At 40.8% G+C, this 21,835-nt stretch overlaps 1 protein-coding gene across 1 annotated transcript in view; it reads right to left on the bottom strand.

Annotated features, from left to right (window-relative positions):
• The window catches only part of LOC141264369 (ovalbumin-related protein Y-like), a 190,688-nt gene that overhangs the window by 78,936 nt on the left and 89,917 nt on the right, over positions 1–21,835 (bottom strand). Inside the window, exons 3-4 of the mRNA XM_073676653.1 lie at positions 4,909–5,043; positions 936–1,053 (exon numbers count right to left, since the gene is read on the bottom strand). Of these exons, the coding sequence (XP_073532754.1) occupies positions 936–1,053; positions 4,909–5,043 (253 nt within the window). The remainder of the gene's footprint in view (positions 1–935; positions 1,054–4,908; positions 5,044–21,835) is intronic.

Here is a 21,835-nt window from a genome sequence, read left to right as displayed (position 1 = left end):
TATTTATAGGTTTAATATCTCAAGTTGATACACAACACAAGTTTACTATATTGCGTGTGGTAATTCTCTTGGAATGTGGGCCTTGGGAGTTGGTTAACTTGGCTAGCAAAATAATAAAATGGAAAACCTAGGATTATTTGAAATATTCTGATTAGAGTCCTTGGAACATTTCAGTAATTTGGCGATATGCTGTGCTGCTATTTTTTAAGTTAGTTTTATTTTACTCACACAATAGATAAAACAATCTTATGAACTAACAAATGTTTCAGTATCACACTATGTTGAATTCTGTCAACGGAAAAAAAAGAATCACAGCTTCTACCCTTTGTATCTCTCAAGAAGTTTTCTAACAATTACATTTTGAGACATCTTCTTTGCTGCATTCTTGTGCATGGTGGAAGTTTGGGGGATTCTTACATATTAACTAAGAAGTACCACATATGCTAGAACAACTTTTTCTGCATCTCTTCCAGGAACTTTGAATCCCACAAATACTTGTCAACACTGCAACTTTGGTCATGTCCACTGGACCTCAGCCAATGCGCCAAAGGCTTGAAGTCCACATCGCATGCCCAAAGTCACATTCACAAGCATTACAGTTCCATGAGGAGAATGTAAGACATCTTAGTCACGCCTCAGTAGGCATGCTATCAACAGACAGGGCAGGACTAGTCCCTGATTAGTGCACACTTTTCTGAGGAGTCCAAGGTATTTGAAAATAAAGTGAAAGAAGTTTGATAAGGTAAGTATGAATATATATTGTGCACATGTCCCATACAATGGGGTTGTCTGCAATCAGCTTTAAAAGACAAAATGCTGCCATGTACTTAGTGTATAATTGTCTATCCTGCTGTATTGCTCCCTTTAAAATTCAAACAGTAAAGCAATTCAAAGTACTGTATATTCATTTAGTGGCAACAGTTTTTATGTCTTACCTTCTGTCTTTCCTTTCAGGTAATTAACTATATATTCCCATGCACCTCTTGGATTACTTTTAAAGTCAATTACTTCTGGTTTTGAGTTGTAGTATATTTTAGAAACATTGATGAACGCCTATAAAAATAATATAATATATTGTAATATCTTCTGACTACATGAACATAAATAATCACATTTTTATATTTTTCCTTTTACTGTATAGTTTAATTACTCTTGAATTCCATGTGCCCCTACATGTTCACCATTACTAGTGCAATTACTGCTAGTGCAAGTACTAGTAACAATGTGTAACCAAGCAGTTAGGGCAATAAGAATGTTTTGCAAGAATATTATGGATTGTCTCTTTCTTTTTGTAAACAAATAGCAACTTCACTTTTACCAGAAAAAAAGCCATAAGCTTGGCAGCTTATTCAACTGCTAACAGCCTTTATGAATTTGAACAAAGCATGGTATTCAACAATAGAATGCACAATACACGTCACTGCATCGAACAAACCTTATGGCATCCACTCACCAGGTCATTGGGACAACAAATGAACATATTTCAACTGTAGCTTAAGGTCAACTCACCTTTGGCCAGCAACTTGACTAGGTCGCCAGTGCTTAATTTGTTAGGAATGTGTTAGGTTTCCTTCATCTGTAGACCAGCTCTGGCTCAGTCTATGTTCCCATATTTTCCATATGAATGTTGTTCGTTGGAAAACCAAACAGCACTTAGACTAATGTGGCTAGTCTAATGTTGGGCTGTTCAGATGACTGTTTTTTTTTTACAGGGACCAAATGTATGCTTTAAATAAATTGCAGAATACACTAGTCCCTTCCATATTTTTGATGAGGCTAACCTATTTAAGTCTATGGGTATGCAAAAAAAATTGGATTTATGAATACGTTGCCATTATCATAGGAAACTGTTTTTGGTCTTTTAGTAAATTTTATTCACTGCGCATGTATAAAAGTGAATTCCATATGGAATGCATACAGATGGAATACAAATGACAATACAGATGAAAACCTTTACAAAGAAAACAGCTGAGAATAATAGAAAATGTGTCAAGCTGTCAACTAAATATAGGTGCTATTTTCAAGTGTGTAGGAGAACACAATGACATGTTTTGTGCAACGACATGTAATGGGGTTACACTGGGACCCTTGAACTCCCCTAACCATTGCAAGAAACTCAACCCTGTTGGATTTTTGGGTGCATGTTACAAATAAATTGTTACTTTTATCCCTATAGGTTTCAATGTTAGCCACAAACTTAAAGCTCGTATGTGACTCCAAATGGGAAAACCACAACTCAAACCAGTCTGAAAATTTCTATTGGATGATGACAGTTGCCATTTAGCCATAGCCGTATTTGACCATGTTCTAATACCTTCTCTATTTGGTCCATTTAGAGAATACTGGTATTGTAAATGGTGTCTGCATTTTACAGATCATAATGAATCTTCATTTAATTAGTTTTACTCATTTATAATTGAAATGTCTTTCGTTTGAAAATGAACTGTGTCACTCCATAAGGATATTAACTGGTATTGCTTTTTGAGCACATCATGTGAAATCTCTACTTGCAGTCCAACTGAACATTTATTCATTCTTCTCTTTTCTGGGGGTGTGTGCTTTCACCCCTCTCTCCTAGATGCTGCCAGTCACAGGTCAGCAGCTGATTAGCAGTCACGGGTGCTGCTAAGCTGTGATTTGCAGCATCTGAGAGGTTTAAAAGCACATGCCCCCAGAGAAGACTGAAGAAACGTCCATTTTTTCCTGCAAGCAGAGATTTCACATAGTGCTCTTCTTAAGCAACAAATGTGAATACTTCTGAAAAGGAGCGATGCAGAACAAAACAGAAAAGAGCGACAAAATCAGGGGAGCTCAGGAATTTTTATGAGGTATTTAAGTAAATTTTTTGAGCAAGTAACTTAACAGTACTAAATAAATAACTAAATATCCAGTATATCTACTTATATAATTTAGTTATTACAATTTACAGAATTAGGCTCTGTTCACACTTGCATATACAGTACAGACCAAAAGTTTGGACACACATTCTCATTTAAAAAAAATTCTGTATTTTCATGACTATGAAAATTGTACATTCACACTGAAGGCATCAAAACTATGAATTAACACATGTGGAATTATATAGTTAACAAAAAAGTGTGAAACAACTGAAAATATGTCTTATATTCTAGGTTCTTCAAAGTAGCCACCTTTTGCTTTGATGACTGCTTTGCACACTCTTGGCATTCTCTTGATGAGCTTCAAGAGGTAGTCAACGGAAATGGTTTTCACTTCACAGGTGTGCCCTGTCAGGTTTAATAAGTGGGATTTCTTGCCTTATAAATGGGGTTGGAACCATCAGTTGTGTTGTGCAGAAGACTGTAGAATTTGTATTATGGCAAGAAAAAAGCAGCTAAGTAAAGAAAAACGAGTGGCCATCATTACTTTAAGAAATGAAGGTCAGTCTGTCCGAAAAATTGGGAAAACGTTGAAAGTGTCCCCAAGTGCAGTTGCAAAAACCATCAAGCACTACAAAGAAACTGGCTCACATGAGGACCGCCCCAGGAAAGGAAGACCAAGAGTCACCTCTGCTTCTGAGGATAAGTTTATCCGAGTCACCAGCCTCAGAAATCGCAGGTTAACAGCAGCTCAGATTAGAGACCAGGTCAATGCCACACAGAGTTCTAGCAGCAGACATATCTCTTCAAAAACTGTTAAGAGGAGACTTTGTGCAGCCGGCCTTCATGATAAAATAGCTGATAGGAAACCACTGCTAAGGACAGGCAGCAAGCAGAAGAGACTTGTTTGGGCTAAAGAACACAAGGAATGGACATTAGACCAGTGGAAATCTGTGCTTTGGTCTGTTGAGTCCAAATTTGAGATATTTGGTTCCAACCACCGTGTCTTTGTGCGATGCAGAAAATGTGAACGGATGGACTCTACATGCCTGGTTCCCACCGTGAAGCATGGAGGAGGAGGTGTGATGGTGTGGGGGTGCTTTGCTGGTGACACTGTTGGGGATTTATTCAAAATTGAAGGCATACTGAACCAGCATGGCTACTACAGCATCTTGCAGCGGCATGCTATTCCATCCGGTTTGCGTTTAGTTGGACCATCATTTATTTTTCAACAGGACAATGACCCCAAACACACCTCCAGGCTGTGTAGGGGCTATTTGACCAAGAAGGAGAGTGATGGGGTGCTACGCCAGATGACCTGGCCTCCACAGTCACCAGACCTGAACCCAATCGAGATGGTTTGGAGTGAGCTGAACCGCAGAGTGAAGGCAAAAGGGCCAACAAGTGCTAAGCATCTCTGGGAACTCCTTCAAGATTGTTGGAAGACCATTTCCAGTGACTACCTCTTGAAGCTCATTAAGAGAATGCCAAGAGTGTGCAAAGCAGTCATCAAAGCAAAAGGTGGCTACTTTGAAGAACCTAGAATATAAGACATATTTTCAGTTGTTTCACACTTTTTTGTTAAGTATATAATTCCACGTGTGTTAATTCATAGTTTTGATGCCTTCAGTGTGAATGTACAATTATCATAGTCATGAAAATACAGAAAAATCTTTAAATGAGAAGGTGTGTCCAAACTTTTGGTCTGTACTGTACATGTTATGTCTAGTGATGAGCGAGTATGTTCTGTTAACCCTTTCGGCGAGTATGCTCGGGCCGAGCACCGAGTAGTTACAGCTGCTCGGCGTTATGTTTGAATCTCTCCCGTGTGCATGATTTGCGACTGTTTGACAACTTTAATACTTGTGAGGAATGTGTAAGAAATAGACATTCCTTACATGTACTAAAGCTGTCAAACAGTCGCAAATCATGCACACGGGAGTGATTCAAACATAACACCGAGCAGCTGTAACTACTCGGTGCTCGACCCGAGCATACTCGCCGAAAGGGTTAACAAAACGTAATCACTCATCTCTAGTTATATCTACTTTTTAATTAAGAGTTACCTTACTTCAGATATTTGAAATGTTTCTTCAACAAAGAGCGTACTATCAATATTAAGTATATACTCCTCAGACTCAGTTATTGTAGATAACAGCTGTTTAAATCCAGAATGTATATCAGAACAGCTTTCAAAGTGAAGAACCTGAAACAAAAAAACATTCATAATTTCTATTTCAGCAAATAGCTATTCATAACTTTATGTATGTGTTTGATAGAAAATAATTTTTCGGTGAATGTCAATGTGGATTACCACATATCTGCACAATTTAGACAATTGGAACAAAAAATACATTTAGCAAATATCTCTGTATGAACTATAGATAAGGGCGGTGGTGTACCGCCAATGGCGGCAGGCCACGCCACTGCTATGGGGCCCATGACCGGAAGGGGGCCCATGAGCCAGGAGGGCCCCAAACAGCGTGGGAACCAGGGTGAGTATTGGGGGCAGGGAGGTTGCGGCGGTGGAGGAGCAGGGCACACGTTGTAGCAGCTGCTGCAGCTACCTCGTGTGCCCGTTGCTAAAGGGACATGAATATTCCCTCTTCTCCACACCTATGGGTGTGGAGAAGAGGGAATATTCATTCTCTTAAGTAGCGGCCAAGGAGGAGCGCTGAGCCCCAGCTCCTGCTGTCAGTGCCCGCTGCTAAAGAGAATGCATATTCATGCTTCCCAGCATGGAGAAGCGTGAATGTGCTGGCAGCAGCAGCTCACCTCGGGATCTGAGAGCGAGCGTTGCTCAGATGCCGACATGAGCTGGAGCAGACAGGACGCAGCGCTGGAGCAGAGGTGAGGAAGGAAGGTGAGTATAAGTGTTTATTATTTTATGTGTGCAGTGATTGGGGCCATACATAGTAGGATTGGGGAGATTGGGGAGGGGGGATTGGGGAGGCCACACATACCAGGAATGGGGGGGGATTGGGGAGGCCACACATACCAGGATTGCGGGGGATTGGGGAGGCCACACATACCAGGATTGGGGGGGGGGATTGTGGAGGCCACACATACCAGGATTGGGGGGGGATTGGGGAGGCCACACATACCAGGATTGGGGGATTGGGGAGGCCACCCATACCAGGATTGGGGGGACTGGGAAGGCCACACATATCGGGATTGGGGAGGCCACACATACCAGGATTGGGGATTGGGGAGGTCACACATACCAGGGAGGCCACACATACCAGGATTGGGGGATTGTGGAGGCCACACATACAAGGGTTGGGGAGGCCACACATACCAGGATTGGGGGATGAGGGGGTGCCACACATACCAGGATGGGGAAATTTACCAATAGCTGCTGCATTTCTCACCCTAGGCTTATACTCAAGTCAATATGTTTTCCCAGTTTTTTGTGGTAAAATTAGGGGCCTCTGCTTATACTCGGGTCGGCTTATTTAAAATATATGGTATTTTAAAATCTGTGAGGATGTGGTGCCCATAATACTGCAGGACTGTGGGGGGCATTATACTATATGGGGGCTGCATTTTATCCTATGGGGTGTGTAATATACTGTATGGAGGACTATGGGGAGTGCATTATATTCTATGGAGGACCATGGGAAGTTCACTATACTATATGGAGGATTATGGGGGGTGCATTATACTATATGGAGGATTATGGGGGGCACATTATACTATATGGAGGATTATGGGGGGCGCATTATACTATATGGAGGATTATGGGTGGCGTATTATACTCTATGGAAGGCTGTGGTGCCATGATAATATTTTGAGGGCTATGTGGGGGGCCATTATACTGTATAAAAGCAATTATACAGTGTGAAGGGTTGTGTGGGGTCCATTATACTGTTTGGAGGGCTCGTGCGGGCCATTATACTGTATGTAGGCACATTATAGTGTATGGAGAGCTTTGGGGTCACAGTTGGGGGATTATACTGTGTTGGGGTCACTATACTTTGCCTTGGGAGTTGAAGTTGGGTACAATAGGGTCATTATACTGTGCATGTGGAGGCTAATGTGGAGGAATGCACCATGGGGGTATCATACTGTGTTTGGGGTGCACTTTTGTTGGAATCACACTTTATGGGGCAATGAAAGAGGAATCTAGGACTTCAGCAGGAGGAAAATTACTGTGTAAAGGCTGTAAAATTTGAAATCTGCTCTTCTGTGACACAGACAAATATATATATATTTTTTTTGGGGTCGGGGGCCCAAATAGAACTTCTGCTATGGGGCCCCATGATTCCTATGTACGCCTCCGGATATGGGTATCTCAAATCAAAGAGATGTCGGTACATTAAGCCATATTTCGGTTGACTGCAAAAAATATCACACCATGCAGGAAGATCTTAGATGGGAGATTACTGGAGTATATCTATTACTAATACCATTACTAATCTTGCTAAACATCTCAGACTGCACCCAGAAACTAAGACCAACCTCTTCATGCATATGACTGACTGATATGGTATTGGTGCAGCATCATGGTACAGTTATTCTGCAGTAAAGGTAATTATTCACTGGGAGAAAATTCTACTTCTGCAATACAGAATAGTAATTTCCCTAGCATTAGTTTTCTAAGTGTGCTACCCAAGTTAAGTGGGTAAATATGTTAGTTGTGGTTGAGAGCCTATGTGTCATTATTCATTGCTAGTAATATCATATCAAGGCTTTTCATGCAAGCCTATGTGTCATTATTCATTGCTAGTAATATCATATCAAGGCTTTTCTTGCTGTAATAAACTTGTTTGCTATATTCCGTGGGATTGGATTGTAGAATACATGACAATTGATATTCCAGAACTGTAGAAAAACACATGGATGGCACATCCAAAAATCTTACGTTTATCTAATGCCACTAGGCAAAAAATTATAAAACTGAACATTAGGTCCTTAGTAATGTTGAGCGAGCACTAAAATGCTTGGGTACTCGTTGCTTGGGTGGAGCAAATTGGAATGCTCGAGCGCTCGGTCCGAGTAACGAGCCCAATGTAAGTCTGTGGGAAACTCGAGCATTTTTCTGGCGGCCCTCTCCGGTGGTCTGCAGAGGGCCTAAAAATTGCCCATATCAATGGGAACAATGTTCAAATGACATGGGAACAGCATGGGGAAGACAACTGGAAGAATCTCTGACTACCGGGTCACTGCCGTCAACAACGTTGTCAGAGGTATTACTCCACTTTTACGGACTCACAATAAAACATGCAAAAGCAAAACCAAAATGGATTTTTCTGGGATATATGTTAAAGAACATCCTTTCCAGGGTAATGACTTGTATACAAGGCAAAATATATAATCAAAAACAAAAATGCTCCTCCACACATTGGGCTATGTTCACATGTAGCGTTTTGATGCGTTTTTGCACCTTTGCATTGCTTTCAACGGTGAAAAATGCATTTACCAGGAAATGTCATTTTAACGTTTTACTGTCTTATCTGGCCATGTGGTGTCTGAGACATCATCAAACACATCCTGTTTCATTTATGAAGGACTCTGAAAGTCACAAACACTATTTTTATAGGGCCATCAGGCGGCCCTTACTATTCTTGTTGCTCCCATTATTAAAGAGTGTGTCTCCTATTCTGTGTTTGGGTATGCAGTGATTGCAAGGGCTGCCGAAAATTTGGACGCATCCCAATACTCCTTTGAAGAGACATAGAGGAGGGTCTCAGTAAAAAAAATGTTCCCATTATAAAGGAGTGGGTCTCCTATAGTGGTAATGCCAATGCATTGAAAATTTGGAAAATTTGGGAAAAACCCAAATACTAATTTAAAGACACATAAAGCTGGGCCACAATAATGACATGTTCCCATTAGAAAGGAGTGGGTCTGCTATACAGTTGTAGGGTATGCAGTGAGTCCAACGGCTGCCAAAATTTAGGAAATACCCCAATAACAATTTAAAGACACATAAAGCTGGGCCACAGTAATGACATGTTCCCAATAGGAAAAAGTGGGTCTCCCATACTGTTTGCCTATGCAGTGAATGCAACGGCTGCCAAAAATTTGGAGGCACTCCAATTTCTCTTGCAAGAGATGTAGAGGTTGGAGCGCCTCCTGAAAAAAATGTTCCCAATATTAGGAAGTGGGTCTCCCATACTGTTTGCCTATGCAGTGAATGCAACGGCTGCCAAAAATTTGGAGGAACTACAATGCCCCTTGTAAGAGACGTAGATATGGTAGATATTGTGGTGATATGGTGATGGAGGATGAGGAGAAGGAGGAGGACAAGAGCAAATAGACAAAATCAGGACGCTTATACCCATGTCTGGGTGTGAAGACAGAGGTGCATGCGAAAAGAGTAAGACCTCACAAAAAAAGACAATGTATTTGAGTTTATGCTATGCTGCTATCATTTGGTGGTGTTGAGAAGTCTGGCCGAATCCAGCCCTTGTTCATTTTTCTAAGAGTCAGCCTGTCAACATTTTCAGTTGACAGGCAGATGCGCCTATCGGTTATAATTCCACCAGCGGCACTAAAAATCCGTTATGACAAATCGCTAACGGCAGGTCAGGCCAGGACCTCCAAGGCGTAGAGAGTCAAGTTCCTGCCATGTGTTCAGCTTGATTATCCAATAATTATAAGGCACAGAGGAATCACGAAGAACATTGGTTTGGTCGGCAAGGTACTCCTTCAGCATTTTACGAAACTTTTCCCTCCTTGGGAGAGTACCCCCATCTCAGGGCCTGTGCGATGGGAGGGTCTGAGAAAACTTTCCCAGAACTTTGACAGTGTTCCTCTGCCTCTGCTGGATTGCATTTGTGTCTCTCTTGCCTGTACTGCTTGGTTGTCCAACGAATGGTGACCTCTGCCGCCAACATTTTCTGATGGGAATGTTTTTTAATAATTCCACAGCAAGGGCTTTCTCGTACTGCCCCAATTTATTAGACCTGTCCGGCGCGGGAATAAGAGACAGAAAGTTCTCCTTGTAGCATGGGTCTAGAAGTGTCACCAACCAGTAATAACAACATGAGGGTCACAGGAAAGGCATATATATATATTAGCTATTGAACCCGTTCTACGACCGGGTGGCGAGCATTTTTATTAGTATATGGTCTCCCATGCTGGTATGTGCTGACCCCATCCTGGTATTTGTGCTGCCCCCCTCCTGTCCCCACCATCCTTTCCTGGTATGCATGGCACCCCTCATCCCCATCCTGGTATGCATGGCACCCCTCATCCCTATCCTGGTATGCATGGCACCCCTCACCCCCAATCCTGGTATGCATGGGACCGCTCACCCCCAATCCTAGTATGCATGGCACCCCTCATCCCCAATCCTGGTATTCATGGCACCCCTCACCCCCAATCCTGGTATGTATGGCACACCTCACCCATAATCCTGGTATGCATGGCACCCCTCAACCCCAATCCTGGAAGGCATGGCACCTCTCAACCCCAATCCTGGAAGGCATGGCACCCCTCACCCCCAATCCTGGTATGCGTGGCACTCCTCATCCCCAATCCTGGTATGCATGGTATCCCTCATCCTGGTATGCATGGGCCCCTCACACACATCCTGGTATGCATGGCACCCCTCACCCCCATCCTGGGATGAATGGCAATCCTCATCCCTATCCTGGTATGCATGGCACCCCTCATCCCCAATTCCGTTATGCATGGCACCCCTCATCCCCAATCCTGGTATGCATGGCACCTCTCATCCATCCCCAATCCCGGTATGCATGGCACCCCTCATCCCCAATCCTGGTATGCATGGTTCCCTCATCTCCAATCCTGGTATGCATGGCACCCCTCATCCCCAACCTGGTATGCATGGCTCCCTCATCCCCAATCCTGATATGCATGGGCCCCTCATCCCCAATCCTGGTATGCATGGCTCCCTCATCCCCAATCCTGGTATGCATGGTACCCCTCATCCCCAATCCTGGTATGCATGGCTCCGTCATCCCCAATCCTGATATGCATGGCACTCCTCATCCCTATCCTGGTATGCATGGGCCCCTCATCCCCAATCCTGGTATACATGGTACCCCTCATCCCCAATCCTGATACACATGGTACCCCTCATCCCTTTCCTGGTATGTATTGTACCCCTCATCCCTATCCTGGTATGTATGGTACCCCTCAGCCTGGAATGCATGGCACCCAATCCCTCATCCTGGTATGCATGGCACCCCGCATTCCTATCCTGGTATGCATGGTACCCCTCATTCCTATTCTGGTATGCATGGCACTCCTCATCCCTATTCTGGTATGCATGGGCCCCTCATCCCCAATCCTGGTATACATGGTACCCCTAATTCCCAATCCTGGTATACATGGTACCCCTCATCCCCAATCCTGGTATACATGGTACCTCTCATCCCTATCCTGGTATGTATGGTACCCCTCATCCCTATCCTGGTATGTATGGTACCTCTCATCCCTATTCTAGTATGTATGGTACCCCTCATCCTCGAATGCATGGCACCCAATCCCTCATCCTGGTATGCATGGCTCTCCATCCCTCAGCCTGGTATGCATGGTACCCCGCATTCCTATCCTGGTATGTATAGTACCCCTCATCCCTATTCTGGTATGCATGGTACCCCTCATCCCTATTCTGGTATGCATGACACCCCTCACCCCCCAATCCTGGTATGCATGGTCCCCTCACCCCCCAATCCTGGTATGCATGGTCCCCTCACCCCCCAATCCTGGTATGCATGGTCCCCTCACCCCTGAATCCTGGTATGCATGATCCCCTCACCCCACAATCCTGGTATGCATACCCTCACCCCCCAATCCTGGTATGCATGGTCCCCTCACCTCCCAATCCTGGTATGCATGATCCCCTCACCCCACAATCCTGGTATGCATGGTACCCCTCATCCCCAATCCTGGTATGCATGGCTCCGTCATCCCCAATCCTGATATGCATGGCACTCCTCATCCCTATCCTAGTATGCATGAGTCCCTCATCCCCAATCCTGGTATGCATGGTACCCCTCATCCCCAATCCTGGTATACATGGTACCCCTCATCCCTTTCCTGGTATGTATTGTACCCCTCATCCCTATCCTCGTATGTATGATACCCCTCAGCCTGGAATGCATGGCACCCAATCCCTCATCCTGGTATGCATGGCACCCCACATTCCTATCCTGTTATGCATGGTACCCCTCATTCCTATTCTGGTATGCATGGCACTCCTCATCCCTATTCTGGTATGCATGGGCCTCTCAACCCCAATCCTGGTATACATGGTACCCCTCATCCCCAATCCTGGTATACATGGTACCCCTCATCCCCAATCCAGGTATACATGGTACCCCTCATCCCTATCCAGGTATGTATGGTACCCCTCATCCCTATCCTGGTATGTATGGTACCTCTCATCCCTATTCTAGTATGTATGGTACCCCTCATCCTCGAATGCATGGCACCCAATCCTTCATCCTGGTATGCATGGCACTCCATCCCTCAGCCTGGTATGCATGGTACCCCGCATTCCTATCCTGGAATGTATAGTACCCCTCATCCGTATTCTGGTATGCATGGTACCCCTCATCCCTATTCTGGTATGCATGACACCCCTCACCCCCCAATCCTGGTATGCATGGTCCCCTCACCCCACAATCCTGGTATGCATGGTCCCCTCACCCCCCAATCCTGGTATGCATGGTCCCCTCACCCCTGAATCCTGGTATGCATGATCCCCTCACCCCCCAATCCTGGTATGCATACCCCCCCCCAATCCTGGTATGCATGATCCCCTCACCCCACAATCCTGGTATGCATGGTCCGCTCACCCCCCAATCCTGGTATGCATGGTCCCCTCACCCCACAATCCTGGTATGTGTGGTCCCCTCACCCCACAATCCTGGTATGTGTGGTCCCCTCACCCCACAATCCTGGTATGTGTGGTCCCCTCACCCCCCCAATCCTGGTATGTGTGGCCCCCTCATCCCTTTCATGCTGTACACGCATGCAAAAAAATAAACAATTATACTCACCTTTCTTCTCTGTGCTCCAGCGCTTCTGTATCCTGTTCTGCTGGAGGCCAGGGGAGAAGTGCGGTGCTGGAGAACCGCGCTGTCCAGCGCCACTTTGCTGAAGACACACTGCAAATGTGTCTTCAGTAAAATGGCGCCTGATAGCGCTATGCACATGCGCCGATCCGACGCCTCACTCCTGCCCTGGTCTCCGGCGAAGAGAGAGGCACCACGGCAATGCTCCTTCCGGTCAGGTAAGTATGTAAGTATGGCACCGAAGATTGCGGTATGCGTTCTGTGTCTACGCATACAGAGATCTCCGGTGCCATACACTAGTCTTACCTGTAACGGCTGGATGCGGTCTTCTGTCTGGAGCCAGACAGCGCGTCACGCATGCGCAGTCTATAAAGGCTTCAGATAGAGACACGCTTAGCCGATTATATTATAGATATATGCATTTATATTGTGTTTCCGATGCGAAAAGGCATTAACGACAAATGTAATTAACATATTAGCAGGAAGTATCCAAAAAAAGCAGTTTTATGTAAAACATTACACACCAAAAAAGACATAAAGTGCAACATAAAAAACGCGATAAAAAAGCATGTAAAAAATGCACTCAAAAATGTAATTCAATCTGCAACATCAAACGTGTGTTGAACTTCTATGGAAATTTCTACATGTCTTTGGATTTAAATAAAAGCACTTCAGCCACAATTGGCACACTGTTCCAGTGTTTCAGTCCTGTGTTCCAGAAATTTCTGCAAATTCCATCCACTTTGCTGTCACTGTAAGGAGTGTGTTTTTTTGTGCAGCATCAAAAACCCAGCAAAAACTCATGGATCATGGGATCTTAATCTATTGGTATGTGCAGTTGTTGTCTTTTTCAGGTAGATACCGAATGGAATTAGCCTGAAAAAGCATTGTAAAAGCTACCTACAAAAATGAACGTGGTGCACAGCAATGTCAAAACTAAAAATGTCACTTCCATCTTATGTCACTTATTTTAACCACATCAGGTTAAAAAAGTGAGATGCTCATTCTTCCGGCTGCTTCCTCGGGGAAGCCATCCTCTCTCTATGTTTGAAAGTATAGAGTGAAATCTGCTAGCAGTAGAGCCTCTGCAAGAACAACTGCAAAGCTGCCGCAGAAAAACGACCACTTGAGAAAACATGGCAACACTCGGTGGCTGAGCTTGCATCTAAAGATGTTCTGTGCACATACTTTATGGGTTTCCATGTTTAATTTAATCTATGTAGTTTCTGACGTCAAAGACAAAAATTTACCCTGAGCAAAAGGGAAAGTTCAGTGCGTGTACCAGAACAGTACCCGAACTTCAATTAGAACTCAAACCCCATTGAAATTAAAGGATGCCCAAACTCTGAAAGAAAAATATCTCTCTCTCAAAAAAAATCAAAATCAAAATGTCCGAAATGTTGTTTTTTTGTTTCTACACTTCTCTTAGAAATGCAATAAAAAGCAAATATTGTAGGTTCCCCAAAGTGGTATTATGAAAACATCAACATGCATAAAAAAAAAGCCCTAATACAGGTACATCCACTGAAAAATAAGAACATCTTATGGATCTCAGAAAATAGTAACACAAACAAAATTACTTTATTTACAATGTGCAAATGCTTTTAAGCAGCTAAAACCTAAAGACAGAATAATAAAAAATTGGTATTTCAGTATTCATATTGACCTGAAGATTCATGCTACCAGGTCATTTGTACCGCCCAATGAACATCATAAAAACAAAACTCAAAAATCAAGAAAATAATGGCAGAATTTTTTTTCACTATTTCGTACCACTCATATGTTTTCCCCCATTTTTAGCACGTTATAAGGTAAAGTGAATGGTGTTATTCAAAAATATTACTCGTCTGAAAAAAAATAAGCACTGATACTGCTGTTTCAATGGCAAAACAAAAAAAGGATGGCTCTTGGAAAAAGCTTGGGAAAAAAACAAAGCACAAAAATTGAGACTTCTATTTTTTTGCACCACTCTAATAGGTATAGTTTTCTAAGACAGAGAAAGGAAATAGGAGAATTGGAGTTCAGTAGGTCTGTGGAATGATGATAATTTTCCAAGCTAAGAATAACCCAAGTTATTCATATGTTTGTATGAAAGCAAAGTAAAAATATTGCAGCTAATTGACTATTTGCCATCCATTGCTCACTAGTTATAAATATTTTTTTCTGTCTTTATTGTATCATCAATTTTTTTTGTCTCAATATTTTTATTAAGGGAAATTTTACATAATGGGAAATAAAAGCAAAAAGGGGATAAAATACATAAGAGTAATGAAGAAAACCAAACAATGGAAGAATATTAGCTAGGAAATGAGAAAAACAAGCTATACTTTAACCTATCTAAACTAAAGGAAAAGGTAATGAAAGGGAGAGGAGAAGAGGAAGTAAAAAAGAGGAAGGGAGGGGAGAGGAAAAGGGGTTAGGGAAGGGAATGAAAATAGAAAAAGGAAAGGGGGATGGTAAAGAGGAGAAATAATAGGGGGAGAGGTTAAATGAGGAAAGAATAAACTGGGAAGGGAGAAGAAATGAAAGGAGGGGGATAACAAAGTAATTATCTGAGATGTGATTAACACAAATAATGCAATGTACATTATAGTATACCTAAAACACATTTCATGTTTTAGAGAAAAAAAAAAATATATATAGATATATATATATATCTATATATATAACAAAAATAAAAGCAACAACTGGCTAACAGTTAGGATTTATCATAAGAAAGGTACTCTACATTCAAAGGAAAGAGTAGGTTCCATAGAGACCATCTGGCTTCATATTTTGGAAGAGTATTATTTTTTAGAGCAAAGGTTAGTTCAAAAGTGTTATTTGTTGAGACTCTATCAATGATATCATTAATGGTAGGGATAACAGGAGATTTCCATCTGGTTCCAATGAGCAGTTTAGCTACTGCAAAAATATGGAGAGATATAAATCTCATTTCCCTAGGAAATGAATCAGTTTCAAGGGAGAGAAGACAAAGATAAGGAGAGATGAGTATCTTTCTTTTCCCTATTTTATATAGTAGAATACTGATCTCTTCCCATAAAAGTCTTATTTTTGGACAAGACCAAAAAATATGTATAATACTACCAGTTTGCCCACGATATCGCCAACACAGATCAAACAAGGCTGGGAAGGCTTCTTTAAGCCTAACAGGAGTGAGATGCCAAAGAGAGAGTATTTTAAAGTAGTTCTCATGTATATTTGCATTAACGTTAAATTTGTACATGAGCTTAAAAGCTTGTTGCCAATTATAGGAAGAAAATTTTTTATTTAGATCTGTTTCCCATTTTATAATCGATTTAGGTTTTTTAAACTCGAGATCTGAGTTAAAGAACATGTAAAGATTTTTCATGTTCCAAATTAAGTCAGATGAGGAGTTTTCCAACAATGTAATAATAGCTCTTGGGAGAGCTAAAGGTAGTGAGAATTTTTTTCTTATATATTTTCTTAAATCCAGTAGGTTGAAAAGTTCCTCATCTGGAAAACCATAAGACATTTTTAAAGCTTGGAAGTTTATGATAGAGTCTTTATTGGGACCTGATAGCAGGAAGGAACAATTACTAATCCCTAGCTTTATCCATTTGCCAAATGGAAACTTTGGAAAAATCGTGTGAAAAATAGTGATGGGTACGTTCTCAGGGGGAAATATGGACAAATTATCTGATACCAACTTATATAGTTTTCTCCAATAGAGAATTGTTGAGAATAGTGTTGGCTGTTCTGGTAATGGAAAAGAAGAATCAAGTAGGTGTAACATAATAATGGATGATAAAGGTGAGTTTCCATATAATTCCTCTTCCAAAAAGACCCAGTTTGGTTTATTATTTGTTTGAAACCAGTTTCTACTCTGTAGGATGATATTTGCCTCTTAATATGCTTGGATATTTGGAAGGGCTATGCCTCCATTGCTCCTACTCTTGAACAGAAGAGCTTCTGAGATTCTAGGAGGTTTGTTTTGCCAAATATATTTTGACAATTGTTTATAGAGTTTCTGAATCAATATAGCAGGAGCAGAAAGAAGAACGGATCTAAGCACATACAGCAATTTTGGGAGGATCATCATTTTATAAATGGTTATTCTACCTAGCCAAGAGGTATTTACTTTATTATATTTATCAAGGATAGATTGAATTTCTTTAATGATTTCTCCAAAATTTACTTCCACAATCTTCCTTAAAGGGTTTGTGATTTTAATGCTCAAAAAAGTGATGTTAGAATCTTCCCAAGAGTAAGGGAATTCACCTTTTATATCATTCCGTAAATCCTTATCCAATTGGAAGCTAAAAATTTTAGACTTTATTTCATTTATTTTATAATAGGAGACTAAAGAAAACCTATTGATTAAGACAGAAATCTCTCTAAGGGAGTTTATAGGATCGGCAGTGGAAATAAGGATGTCATCCGCAAAGAGTCCTAGTTTGTGTTGCCTCATGCCTGATGGAATGCCTTTAATGTAATAATTAAACCGGATTCATTCAACAAAGGGCTCCATTAGTAGAATAAATAATAATGGGGAAAAGGGGTAGCCCTGACGGGTTCCATTAGATAAAGTAAAAGGGGAAGAATAATGGTTGTTAACAATGACTTTTGCTGTGGGAGAAGAATATAAAGCTAATATGGAATTCAGAATATAGCCTTCAAATCCAATTTTTTTAAAGTAGCAATCATAAAGTTCCAATTAATTTGATCGAAAGCTTTTTTTGCATCTAGTGATAGAAGGATAGATGGAATTTTCTTATTTTCTATGATAGACAAAATATTTATAATCCTTCTTGTCCCATCTGAGGTCTGTCTTTTTTTAACAAAGCTGACTTGGTCAGAATGTATTAATGGAGGGATAATGTCTTTTAGCCTTTCGGAGATTAATTTAGCGTATATTTTAACATCACAGTTTAGGAGAGAAATGGGTCTGTAATTTTGCATGAGCTCGGGGTTACTATATTGTTTGGAGATGACAATAATATTAGCATGTAAAGATTCCTTTGGAAAAGAACTTGAGTTAGCGGCAGAATTGAAGAAAGATAACAATGGTGGTATTAAATGATGTTTAAAAATGTTGTAGTATTCATTTGGGCATTCATCTGGACCTGGGGCCTTATTATCTTTTAATTTAGAAATTGTGAAAGCAATTTCCTCCTCATTAAATGGTGAATTTAGAGAGTTGGATTGTTTAGGGTCAAAATGAGGTAAGTTTACGGAAGAGAGAAATTTATTGATGTCATCAGTGTTGGATTGTGGAGTATATGGGTCATCTTTCAGATTATAGAGTGTGGAATAAAATTTTTGAAACTGATTTGCAATACACTGAGGATGATAAACTGTAGCGTCTGCCGTTCTAAAAACCTTCACTCTAGATTTAATACGGTGCTCCCTCACTCTATTCGCCATCAACTTTGACATTTTGTTGAATGAATAATAGTAATTCATTCTAGAGATTTTTATTATTTTATCATAATCCTTGATAAGAAGGGCTTTAAATTCTGTTCTTAATTTCAAGAGGGTAGAGTGAGTGTAACATGACGGGTTGTTTTGTTGTCTTATTTCCTCATCATTGATTTTCCTAGAAACTTCTAGAATTTTTTCATTTGTTGTCTTTTGGTGTATTGCGTTAAATTGTATAAGCAGACAACGAATAACTGAGCATTCCATAAACAAAAAGGAAAGATGTCAGGTAGAGAATTTTCTTTAATGTAAATTTCAATGGCCTTTTCAATTTTTTTTCTGCATAGTGGACAGTTTAAAATAAAGGAGCTGACCTTCCATTCCCTGAGGCTGTTTTTGGAAACTGATGTTTTTATTTTACAGGAAACTGGGGCATGATCTGACCAGGTTATGTTACCTATTAAGGCCTCTGAAAATTTATGAATAGAAGAAATATCTGTGAGAATCAAATCTATTCTTGAAGATGTTTTGTGAAGATTAGAGTAGAAAGTGATTTCCCTAGATGAAGCATTTAACCATCTAAATACATCAAAAAGCTGTTCCCTAAATATCCAATTTTTTATGTAATCCTAGGTCTTCTGGAAGAGGCTGTAGTGTCAATACTGCTGTCAGAGATGGCATTAAAATCTTCCATCATGATTAATGAACCTTTTCTTAAACGTATTCACTTTTTTCATTAATCTATTAAGGAAAGAAATTTGCCCCTTGTTGGGAGAATATATGTTAACCAGTGTGTATGTCACCGATTCTAGTTTACAAATTAAAATATGAAAACGTCCGTTGGTATCTATAATTTCGTTGATAAATTGGAAAGATACTGAGTCTCAATCTATAAGACTGTGGAAAAGACTTACGGGCAAAATTTGGAGGATTTTTATCTGCAAATTTTGCTTCCTGGAATGCTATAACATCAGCATTTGATAATTTAGCTTCCTTCCATGCAGAAAACCTTTTAATGGGACTGTTGAGACCTTTGACATCTAAAGAAAATATTTTTATAGCCATAGTTACAAATAAAAACGATTAAAACAGTAGCCAGACGCTTCTTAATAAAACGTATACTTACAGAGTTCTTAAGGAAAACCAAGTTACAACATTGCATAATAAAAACATGCAACAAATTGTACAAACATGTATAGAAAAAGGACATGTTAAAAAAGTACTCAGCCAATGATAATCCACAGATAGACTGAGAGGAAAGGATGGGAAAAAATATCCCAAAAACCTGTCCTAAAAAGAGAGGAAAAAAGTTCGGCAAAGATCTGCAAGGGAAACCCGGAATTGTACAAGGAATAATTATAACAGTACCTATCAGAAAAGAAAAAAATGAAATCAGTATAATACCATAAGTATATAGGAATATTAGAGTGGCCTTCCTTATAATGATCCAAAAAAAGTATGAGACAAAAAAATTCAACCCCAGCAAAATTATTTTTCTTCAGAAAGTCCCAGCCTTCCATGGGGTCTCTGATTATATGTGTTGTTCCATTGAAGAAAATAAGTAACTTTACTGGGAAGCCCCATTTATAGGGAATCTTATTCCACCTTAGAAAAGTAGTTATGACTGCAAAAGACTTTCTGAGATTCAAAGTCTCTTTGGAGAAATCAGGGAATATCTTTAGTGAATTATATAGAGCTGCAAGGGATTTATGATCCTTTAAATATCCAAGAAGACGTTCCTTTGTTTCGTAGAATTGGAAACTGGTGATGGTGTCCCTTGGTAAGTCTTTGGGAAGAGATTTAGGTTTTTGAATCCTATGAGTTCTGTCTAGCATTAATTCTAGATTAGGAATAGAAGGGAGAACCTTTTGGAGAATGCTTTTAATTAGAGATGAGCGTTGTTCTACTCGAACTGTTCGCCAATCTCAAATTCGAGCTGTTTTGGGCGGTGTTCGAGCCGTTCGGCGAACACGAACAATTTGAGAAAAATTCGGCTGTTCGAGGTTATGTTCGATAACTGTTCGTGCACCAAAATCATAACTGGATTTTTTCTCAGTAATGATGAAAATTAATGTTAATACGCAGTTTGAGTGTACAGCGGGGTGGGGGGAGGGGCAGGGGATGGATCTCTGCAGGAACAATGAAGATCTCCATTTTTTTTTTCTCTTTCCCGCATTTACAGTGAGGAGGTGCAATCTGCCAGCCTATCAGCAGCGCACACACGGAACGAAGTGCTTTTTTTCACACAAGCAAGGGCATGTGTCATTGGCAGTGTATGTCACATGTCCTTGCCCTATAAGACCAAGCCATTTTCCCCGTCGCCACCATTTTCTCACTGCTGCAGCTGCGTGTTAGACGGCACCGCTGTTGCTGTGTGCGCTATACCTTGTTAATTTCAAGCCAATTTTCGCACAAATCTACAGATAGCTTGGGAGTAGGGAATAGTTGTGATTGCAGTCCTTTTAAGGACTAGGTTACAGCATTTCCTATGACTTTTATCAGGCAGGTCTGTGCTCTTAAATAGATAGGTTGTGGGAGTAAAGACTAATTGTAATTGGAGTCCTTTTCAGGACTAGGTTACATCAGTTCCTATCAGTTTTTGCCAGGCAGGTCTGTGCCAGTGCTGTGCAAGTTTTTTTCACAGCATTTGGCTGAATCTAGCAAAGCTAATCCTTTTTGGCCTATTGCAGAGTGTGTTAGTCAGTGGAGTAGCCTATCTGTGTTGCAAGATATACCACCTGTGTATAGAATACCAATTTTTTTTACTGCACCTAGTGAAGTAAAATCTTTTGGGCATAGCATCATTCTATTAGTCCATCTATACTGACCTCCATCAGGTTGCAAATTGAATATAATTTTTTTCTGCATCTAGCTCTGAAAAAATATTGGGCTTCTAGCTGTGTGTGGGACTTGTTGTATTAGTCCATCTATACTGACCTCCATCAGGTTGCAAACTGAATATATTTTTTTCGGCATCTACCTCTGAAAAAATATTGGGCTTCTAGCTGTGTGTGGGACTTGTTCTATTAATCCATCTATACAGACCTCCATCAGGTTGCAAACTGAATATATTTTTTTCTGCATCTACCTCTGAAAAAATATTGGGCTTCTAGCTGTGTGTGGGACTTGTTCTATTAGTCCATCTATAATGACCTCCATCAGGTTGCAAATTAAAAATAATTTTTATCTGCATCTACAGTACCTCTGAAAAAATATTTGGGCTTCTAGCTGTGTGTGGGACTTGTTGTATTAGTCCATCTATACTGACCTCCATTAGGTTGCAAATTGAATATAATTTTTATCTGCATCTAGCTCTGAAAAAATATTTGGCCTTCTAGCAGTGTGTGGGACTTTCTCTATTAGTCCATCTATACTGACCTCCATCAGGTTGCAAATTAAAAATAATTTTTATCTGCATCTACCTCTGAAAAAATATTTGGGCTTCTAGCTGTGTGTGGGACTTGTTCTATTAATCCATCTATACAGACCTCCATCAGGTTGCAAACTGAATATATTTTTTTCTGGATCTACCTCTGAAAAAATATTGGGCTTCTAGCTGTGTGTGGGACTTGTTGTATTAGTCCATCTATACTGACCTCCATCAGGTTGCAAACTGAATAT

This window comes from Phyllobates terribilis, unplaced genomic scaffold (genome assembly GCF_046119375.1).
Source record: "Phyllobates terribilis strain yellow unplaced genomic scaffold, ASM4611937v1 Scaffold_4__5_contigs__length_816908805, whole genome shotgun sequence".
NCBI lineage: Eukaryota > Metazoa > Chordata > Amphibia > Anura > Dendrobatidae > Phyllobates > Phyllobates terribilis.
Note: the sequence above shows the minus strand (reverse complement) of the source record. Positions and strands in the feature narration are given on the sequence as shown.